Source organism: Rosa chinensis, chromosome 4 (assembly GCF_002994745.2).
Source record: "Rosa chinensis cultivar Old Blush chromosome 4, RchiOBHm-V2, whole genome shotgun sequence".
NCBI classification, from domain to species: Eukaryota; Viridiplantae; Streptophyta; class Magnoliopsida; order Rosales; family Rosaceae; genus Rosa; species Rosa chinensis.
This window is the reverse complement of record NC_037091.1, coordinates 48,350,623-48,360,451: the sequence shown is the minus strand read 5'-3', so window position 1 is coordinate 48,360,451 and position 9,829 is coordinate 48,350,623. Positions and strand designations below refer to the sequence as shown.

The 9,829-nt window shown below is 36.8% G+C and overlaps 1 protein-coding gene across 1 annotated transcript; it reads right to left on the bottom strand.

Moving 5' to 3' along the window:
- Window positions 1-545: 545 nt before the first annotated feature.
- On the bottom strand, window positions 546-1,046 carry LOC112196307. The gene has a single exon (XM_024336627.2). The coding sequence runs from the start codon at window positions 1,044-1,046 to the stop codon at window positions 546-548; it is 501 nt and encodes a 166-aa protein (XP_024192395.1).
- Window positions 1,047-9,829: the final 8,783 nt, after the last annotated feature.

Sequence of the window (9,829 nt, the reverse complement as noted above, 5' to 3'; positions counted from 1 at the left end):
CATTTATACAATTCCTCATATACTCAGTTAGGAGATCCAAACCCAGATAACCACATACATATATTACACACACCTAAGGCCATCTCCAACCCAAAGGGCTAAAAATGGCCATGGGGCTAAATTTTAGCCCTAAATTCTGTACTATTCATTGATCTGACATCAACCGTCTCCAACCCGTCAAGGCTAAATTATAGCCCTAAAATATATTTTAACATTTTGAATTGGTTATATATATATATATATATATATATGTGCGCTTATTTTTTAAAGTCAATTGACTTATAGTAATTGAAATAAATTATATGATAAAAAATATTTTTTCGGTTGTATTTTTTTTTAAAGATAATTAAAAATATCTTTAGCTAATTTTGAAATGAAATAAAACTGGAATAGAATTTTTAATATTTATTTTATTCATGACATAAGCATTTAAAAGTTACACAACAAAGTAAGAAAATGCAAACACTTGTCAGTGACAACCCTGACAATTATTAAAATCAGAAATTGAAAGCTTTGAAAACTCAATCACATAGCAAATATCAAATTCATGGTGCTTGACCTCGCAGACTCCAGAGGTGTTGGACAAGATCATCTTGTAAATGTCGGTTGCCAACAGGAGAACGTATCATTCTGTATCGAGACATGTATTCCGACATGATGATTCTTCCAGATCTTGGATCCCTTTCCAAATTTTCTCTCGCTTCGTCTAAGATGCGAGCTCGAGCCCTTCTGGACCTATTTGGATCCGGTTCGTCATCATCAGACTCGCCATTGTAGTAATCGGCACGTTCATCCTCAACAATCATATTATGAAGGATAATGCATGCCAACATGATATTGGACAAATTTTCCAAACTCCACCCTCTTGCAGGTTGTCTAATGATTGCCCATCTTGCCTGGAGAACACCAAATGCTCTTTCAACGTCTTTGCGGAAGGCCTCTTGTTTGGTGGTGAAATATGCTTCAGCTTCATTTTGAGGGCGTCTGATTGCTTGGACAAGCGTTGCCCACTTAGGGTAGATGTCATCAGCGAGATAGTAACCCATGCTATAATGATGATTATTGATGTGGTAGTCTAATTGTGGTGACTGACCTTCAATGAGCGCATCAAACAGTGGTGAACGCCCGAGGACTGTAATGTCATTTTGGTGAACGCCCGAGGACTGTAATAGTCCTATATCTAAATGCTTTCAGCTCCTTCCGCTAATAGGAATCAACTTATATTTCTTTGATTGATGTACAATAAAAGGGTATAAGAAACCACACTAGCTACCTCAAGGAGAGTTAGCGGAGAAATCAGATCTAATGAGATGAAAAACAGTGTATAATGACATGCAGGATGAAAGATGACAGATTCAAAGGACATACATGATCACTATGTATCCCCAAGTCATAATACGAAGCAAATGATGGTTCCCCAAGTCATAATACGAAGCAAATGATGGTTTAATAAAACCAAGCAATTAGCGCAAAAACTGTCAAGTTAACGTTATGTGAACTGGGATCATATATAGGTTATATGTTATTTGTCTATTAGAAGTTATGATGTAATAAGGTGGTTTATTTCTTCGTAGCAAACCTAGATAGTCGCTTCACAAAGGAAAGTTAAGAGTTGGAAGTTAATTAGAACTAAGTACAAAGCCGGCATAGTAGATTGAAACAAAATTATGCATGTTTTAAATTGACAGTGGGCATTGCAGGTAGATAAAGTTTTTGAGTGTTAGGCTTAGCAAAGAATGACCGAGTTTTTTTGTGAACCTTTGAAATAACCGGGTTTGTGGTAAGTCGCACTAGAACACGCTTATGTACTGAAAAAGTGTGCATACGATAATATTCTTAAAGCCATTCCACATGCATATTTTCTTGTACAATTTTTCCTATAAGAATTTAAATTAGCTGAACATAGGATTCACTGTCAACTACGTACACTCATCTATCCTAATGAAATAATCCTGGTCAGTGAATCGACTGAAACTTGAAAATCATCATAAACAGGTTGCAAACACTTTACCCCATGTGTGTTGATGATGAAACTCCAAATTTCTAGGTCATACAAACAAATAAGAAAATATCAAAGAGTGTAACGTTCGCAATCGTGCACACAGTTCTTGATCCTTCAAGGCAGAATTAAGAATAGTGTAAAGGACAGAGTCCTAAATTGGTTTAACAAACAGGTAAATCCTTCAACCAATTATATAACTCCTTCCTAATAAATCAAGTCAAAATGAAAAAGAAAAATGGAATTTACTGTTGGAATTTAGTTAGAATATTTCAAAATACCTGCTATTTTTGAAACCTCCTTTGAACCGTTATTTGCACATAGTAATAGCCATTAATTCTTTTTGTGTCATTAACTCTCTTTGATTGTGATTGATATAAAGATTGCATCAATTTTATTCATATACCTTTCATTTGGTCAAATTAACTCTGCAATTATATTGGTTCATTCCTTATTTGATACCTTCCGTTTTGATTCTTCCTAATCAATGTCATTATATTCATTTATGTTACATAAGTTACAAAGCTTAATTGCTATTAGCAAATTATTATTGCATTAATCATTTTTGTCCTATATAATCTCTAGCTTTCCAAATCAAAATATACAACAGAAATTCAATCTCCTTTGTTTCCTTTCAGAGGTCAAAGTATTCATGTGTTTCCTTTAATTTATCTATTTCACCAAAAGAAAGTTTCAAGTTGTTCGATACGATCCGAGTATTGTGAGTGTACACCTACAAGGATCGAGGTTATTGTATCCTGGAGGGTAGGGCGCCATAAACCTACTACACAGAGACATTGTCTTTGAGGGGCGAAATCTACTCTTAAGGGCAGTGTTTACTCGCTTCAACCTTAAACTATTTTTAAAATAATCATTGGGTGGCGGCTCGCAAATCTAAAAGATAAGTGTTGATCTTCTATTTTTAGCTTATTATGGCATTAATGTGATTATATTTATTTACTAATAATATATTGTATTTGTAGAATTTTGTAGGAAACGAAATCTGATGACAAAAATAACATCCATCGACCAAATTTCCAACATTTACAACCTTGAGTTTTTGAAGTAGAAGTTGAATGCATTAGATCAATAGCCAAAGACTAGAGTCTACATAAACTTACATAAGAAATCCGACAAGAAAAGCCGAACTACCTACCTAAGCTAGAGCATATCATTAAAATTTCTGGGATACTCGCATTTAAGCGAGCCTATACAAGAATGAAAAACCCTCGCCTCTAAAGGAAAAAAAATCATTCCACTAGCCCTCACTTACCAATCACGCTATTGTGGTACAAGCAAGATACTAGAAATGTCATAGAAGACTCATAGAAGTTGATATAAAGTATTGACTGGTAAAAACATAAATCAAGTTTTATCATAGAAATAGGCTCTGGAAAGTAGTCCTCATATATGTTTAGGGTTGGGCACTCAAAACTGAAATCCAGGTACCGTCCCGAAATCCGGCGGTACTGGTCGGGATCAAAATCTGAAATTTAATATTTGGGCCCGTCCCGTCCCGCTCCAAAGAAACGGGCCTGATACCGATTCCTGCCCAATCAATACGGGTTAGTCCCGTCTCGTCCCATTTAAATTAAATAAATTAAATCTTTTGTTTTTTATATTACTTGGCTGAGTTTGATTGGGTTGTTTAGTCAAATTATATGGGAACACAGAGGAATGACCACACCTGATCACTAAACCTTTTTAACCTAAACAAACGTTCAAGAACTCGACCCTGCACAATGCATTTGTTTCCTGTCATAATCTGCATGACTGCATTCCAGTTTTTGTGTTATACTGCATAATCTGCATTCCAGTTTTTGACTTGGTTGTTTGCACAAATTGTCCATCTTCATTAGTTTATTTCTTCTTTTCAAGAAGTCTTCGATTCATTTTAGTATTTTACATTGTTTGATTTGGTTTAAGGCTGCATCCTGGAATGATTAAAATTTGGAAAATTTGGAAACTTGTTAAGTACTTAAGTATAGGAAAAAAAAAATTATGTGGGATCCCGAATTGGGCCTGGGCTTGACCCGATCCCGATCGGTTTAGGTAACGTCAGTACCAACTTTGAAAAAACAAAGTCCCGTCCCGGCCTGTCCCGAATAATATTTTCAGTACCGGGCTCAGTATCAGTCAGTAACCGACCCGTGCCCAGCCCTACTCATGTTGTTTCTCAAAATGCAAGTTCTGTTCAGGGCCGTGATTCTCAGAATACCTCCTCCATGTGCCATTTTCATTCGCCCAGCAAATGGGTCATTCCATTGCACCCCTCACATTAAATGCAGAACCAATGCAATCTGAAGAAATGAAAGAGAATGAGATCAAAAAATAAAAAAATATTCCATGAAAAAAAACAAATATTCCATTAAAAGCTTAAATTTTGATATCAATCTAGATAATATAACACCCGCAAGGGTAGGCAGGCTTAGCCGCTTACTATAAACACAATTTATCTTTGCTATAACGAGAAAGCGAAAATAACCGTCTGAGAGAGCAAGAGTCAATTTTCCATCCCTATCCAGCGGCATGCCTTCTCGCCATCGTTGGACGGGCCTATCGACCCCCTGTGGGTCTAGAGCGAGCCCGATCCCTCGATAGACATCCTTGTCCTTATCGGGGGGTCTTTGGTGGTAGTTTGCAGGTTGGGGCAAGAGGAAATCACGGTGGCTATTGAGACTTGGTTTGTTCATCGCTAGCCTCATCAGCAGAAGGGATGGGCAGTACGATTCCGGAGGCTGCTTGGTGGTGGAGGGCTCGTGGAGGCGCGACGTCTCTCTGATCGATTTATTCAGATCTAGATCGGATCTCTTGGATCTGATCAGGGGATAGGGTTGGTTGACAGTAGCGTGCATCCAAAGCGCAAGGGTGATTCGGGCATAATGGTGGTGGCAGTCTGGCGTTTCAGGCGAGGCAGCGCTTGTGGTGATTCGACGGCGGCCGCCAGTGTTGGATTGGGCCAGGCTTGGCTAGCAGCGTGTAATTCTCTTGCTTCCTGTATTAAGGCTTGGGCTCTTCTTTTGGGCCCAGCGGGCTGGCTTCTCTTTTTATTTTATTTTATTTTAATTTGAATTATGTTAGTTGGTTAATGTTGTCGCACGTAATAAATCCCTGCATCTATTTTACAGGGCTAGTCGGGCTGAATGCATGTGTATGCACTCTAAGTGCCTTGTTTGCTCTAGGTAGGCGGCGAGTCAAATGGTTGCTACAGCTTGATGGCGGGGTGAAGCTAACTGTCGTCGGATTTAACCTCCGACGGCAACATAGTAGGAAAGTTTTGTTTATGGTAATTATACTACGTTGTAATCGGGTGACATATCGAGTTATCTTTTCATTATGTCACCGCTATGTCAAAGCAAATAGAGTAGCCAGTAGTGCACTCTTTGCTAGTTGGTGCGTAGTTGAATACATTTATTTGATAGAGACTCTTGTTATTATTTCAGGACGTTCTCTAGATGCTTATTGTAATCAAAGGTTTAGGCTCAATCTTGTATTCGATAGTTTCATTAATAAAGGCTTGAGGGCAGCTGCACCAGCCATTCATTCAAAAAAAAAAAAAAATGCTTAGCCGCTTACTTCAGGAGCTAAAAGAATATACATTTGAAATTGTGCAAAGGCTAGCCAATTCCTTATTTTTAATTTGACAACCTTCCAACATCATGCACGAATGCCTTTTTTCATGGCATTTCATGCCTTGATGTTTAAAACACATCTAACATTTTAGCATCTAAGAGCAGTATAAACCAAGACATATATTGGAAAGTCCAAAATTCATCTGAATTTCTTCAATGGCAATTTTCATAACTCATCCACAGAAAAAATGATGTCAATTATTAGACACAGTTCTCAAATCCCATAACTGACTCTCAACTCAATTCAAGCACTCTAAAATCTAACAACATGCTTTTAAAACAACTGATTCCCATAAATACTTAACCATTTTTCTAATACCCGATTTAAAACAGCAAATTAATTGATATATATATATATATATATATTTTTTTTTTTTTTCTTTTTTTTTTTCTTTTTTCTTTTTGGTACAATGGGGTCCAAGACCCAGAACAGGAAAAAAAAAAAAACTAACAGCTAAACAGCCTCAACTGATATGAAAACTCTAGGCCAAATTCTTTTCTTTTTTTATTATATCAACAAATAGTCTTATGAGTCGAACTCACGACCTCCTACTTATAAAGATGAGATTTATGCCACTAGACCAAATGGTACTGGGCAACAAATTAATTGTTCTTTCCAAAAATTTACCACCAAAATAATAACATCAATAATCATAACCGTTGCACCTTGTAAACTGCAAATTGTACAAGCATAATGATTGCGGACAAACAATGATTTTCTGTAATCGTTTACACCAATCAATATAAACAAATCTATAGATAAAAACCTAAAAACATATATACATAATCATATCCATTATAAATTTATACACACCATGTAAACATAAGCATATAGATTGTGAAACAAATCATAATTTTCACTAATTGTTCGTATCAATCAATACACATACTTATCAATATGCAACACACAATTTTACTATTTACTCACCCAGATGAAAAGTATGCAAGCATTGAAGCGTCACGACCATCCGGCCACAGTCGTTTGAGAGATCATTGAGACATATAGAGCACTCAAAAGTGGTAGAGGCAGAGGAAGTCGAGGCCATTTGAAATGGAGAAAAGAGCGACTGAGAGTGAGGAGTACAAAGACAACGGCAAAAGGGAAGGGCAAAGAGAAACGGAGGGGTTCACATTTATAGTGCCCGTGAACCATTGTGCTCATCCTTATCTGAGATGAGTGCATCTGCTACTTTTGGGAATTTCAAACCCGGGAAGCACCCAAATTCTATAGATGGCATTACACCGACGACTCCATTTATGAGCCTGGTTAATTCATATCTAACGCAAATGGTGAAAACTGTTCTAGTGCGGTCAAGTCTATGTTAGGGGATTTACAATTATAAACATGAACGGTTCAGGTTGGACAAATTCAGTTCGTTCATTGATTTAATCTATTCGATATCTTAACAATCATCAATTCGGCTGAAAATTTGCAAAAATGATCTATACATTAGGACCTAAAAACTGAACGGTCGAGAAATAGATATGCGATCAAAAAGTGAGTCTATCACGGAAATTCACATATTTTAATATACACGGAGGTCCTTAGCAGAGAAACACTGATATATACACACACACACACACACACACACATATGCCAATATGCCACGACCATTCTAGCGAGGGATCCCTTTTTTTAAGGGATTGATTATTTGACCAACTTTTTGATCGCTTATCCACATCTCCATCATTCAGTTTTTAAGTCTATATGAAGAGATCATCTCTACAAATTTTCAGCCAAATTGATGATAGTTAAGGCCTTCAAAACTTTTATTTACAATTCTGAACACAAATGGTTCAGGTTGGATAGATTCAGTCCGTTCATTAATTTAATCTAGTTCGATACTTTAACGATCATCAATTTGGCGTTCAATTTTTAAAAGTGATCTATACATTAGGACTTAAAAACTGAACGGTCGAGATGCTGAAATGCAATCGAAAAGTGGGTCATACAAGGGATCCCTTAAAATAGCCAAAAAAGGGTATCCCTTAATGGAAGGGCCCTTATATATAGATATAATATATATATATATGTGTGTGTGTGTGTGTGTGTGTGTGTGTGTGTGTGTGTGTGTGTGTACACATAAACATGTACACACACACACACAGGCCGAATCAGACGCGAACGTCCCCACAGACGCAAAAGTGAGGACGTCCTTCCTCCGACCTTGATCAAGAGGCGATGGTGGAGCTGCGGTTGCCAGACCCGAACCAGGCTTCAATGTCAAGTCTCTGCTTGTAGGTGGAGTCATCGATGAAGAGTTCGAAGTTGACCTCGATGAGCTTCTATGGTTTCAGGCGAGCTCACTACGCACACCTTTGATTCCGATCAGCTAAGCCTTCACCTTGATGGTGATGTCGTCTGGGATGTCTAGAGGGTTCATCCTACAACTGCAGCGCCTGAAACCGCTGCTTGATTGAGGCTGGAGGAGGGACGTACGCACTTTTGCATCTGTGCGGACGTCCTCTTCTGAATGGCTCCGTGTGTGTGTGTGTGTGTCCTACACATGCACATGAGAGTAAATCTTCTTCCATGTCACAGGTTTGAGTCTCCTGGTCTCCCTTTTTTATATCCCCACCCCACCTCTTTCTCCCTTTCCCTTTCCCTTTTTTTTTTTATTATTATTTTTTTTATCTTTCTTTTTAGGCTTCTTTTCCTTGTCTCTTTGTCTCGTGTTTAACATTATTAAAAAAAAAAAATTTCTCCGTTTCCGTTTCCCCCTTTTTTTTAATCTTTCTTTTCAGGTATATCTTCTTTTTCTTTTTTCTTTGTCTCGTTTTTAACATTATTTGAAACTTTCTTAGTTATCTTGATTAGCTGCATGTTTCAGGATTATTTTTATATTGTTGAATGATCTTGTCATAATATTATTTTATTATATCCATTTTTTTTTTGAAGTCATTATGCAATGTACATAAGGCCTTGATCAAATTTTCTGAGTAGGTCTCTAAATTGTTAGGAAATGCCCTCCTTGTACGCATCTAATTTTCTGTGAGGTGGACTGGAACTTTGGAAAATGGCTTCTTTATCTTTACATGGGATCTCGAGTTGAGTTTTAACATCTTATTTTACAAACTATTGAAATTTGACGATGTAAAAAGACTTTTTAATAATCCTAATGAATGGCTTGGCTTATTTAAAAAGCTATTTATCGTGCATTGACCGAAAATCTCTTGCACATTGCTCGATACTAGAAGCTATTTTAATATAACTCGAGCAAATTGACAACTCGATCAAATACACACACACGACAGCCAACGCAATATCATGTTGTTGCAATTAGTTTGCAGCTGCTTATCCAGCCTTTTTCATGCAATAATAATCATTCAGGAAAATTAAGTACTTTTAACCCACCACAACATCAAATCTTGTTAGAGCATCTTTAGCAATGCTAGCCATTTTTGAGTCAGATTTTAGCTAAAGTAGCTAAAAAGTTATTTTAGCTAGCCACTTTAGAATTACGTCTGCATCAATGCTCTCTATTTTAGCTAGTTTTGAATTTATATTATTTTTAAATGAAGATTAAATAGTTTAAATGTATTTATAAATTACATAAAATAACTTAAAAGGAATGTTTTAAATTATAGAGAGTCTCATCCCGCTCTCTATATTTAGGAGCGAGATAGCTAAAAGTTATAATAGAGAGTCACTTAGGAGTCTGGTGGAGCTGCTAAAATAGATAAAAAGTTAAACATGCTCTCCAAAATAGCTAAGGAGCCAAAATAGAGAGTCTGCTAAAGATGCTCTAATATTGCGTTTCATAAATCAAATTATAGACACAAAACGACCATTTTTTCTAATTATCATGTAGTGGACAGCTAAGATATTGATCAAACTGAACAACTAGCTAAATTGCAGTGTTTACATGAGGAAGGTGCGCGTTTAGAAAGTTTTCACACATGAATTGCGCAATGGACAATGACAAAAACTACATTTAGCTACAAATTATACATGTGTTTGCCATATTACAAATTAAGCATATATATAGCAAATCAAGCAATCACTTTATTCTGGACAACTAATATCTAGGGAATTTCACTGATTGACAATCAAAAGAAACTACTACAACAATCAAAACTCGACTTCATTTCTTCCAAGTCCGGAGTCTCCGCACCACCTGAGGACACATCGTGATGATAATATTTTTTGTCCTCCTCCCGCATTTCACTTTGTTCATTTCCATCTGCGGCACAACTT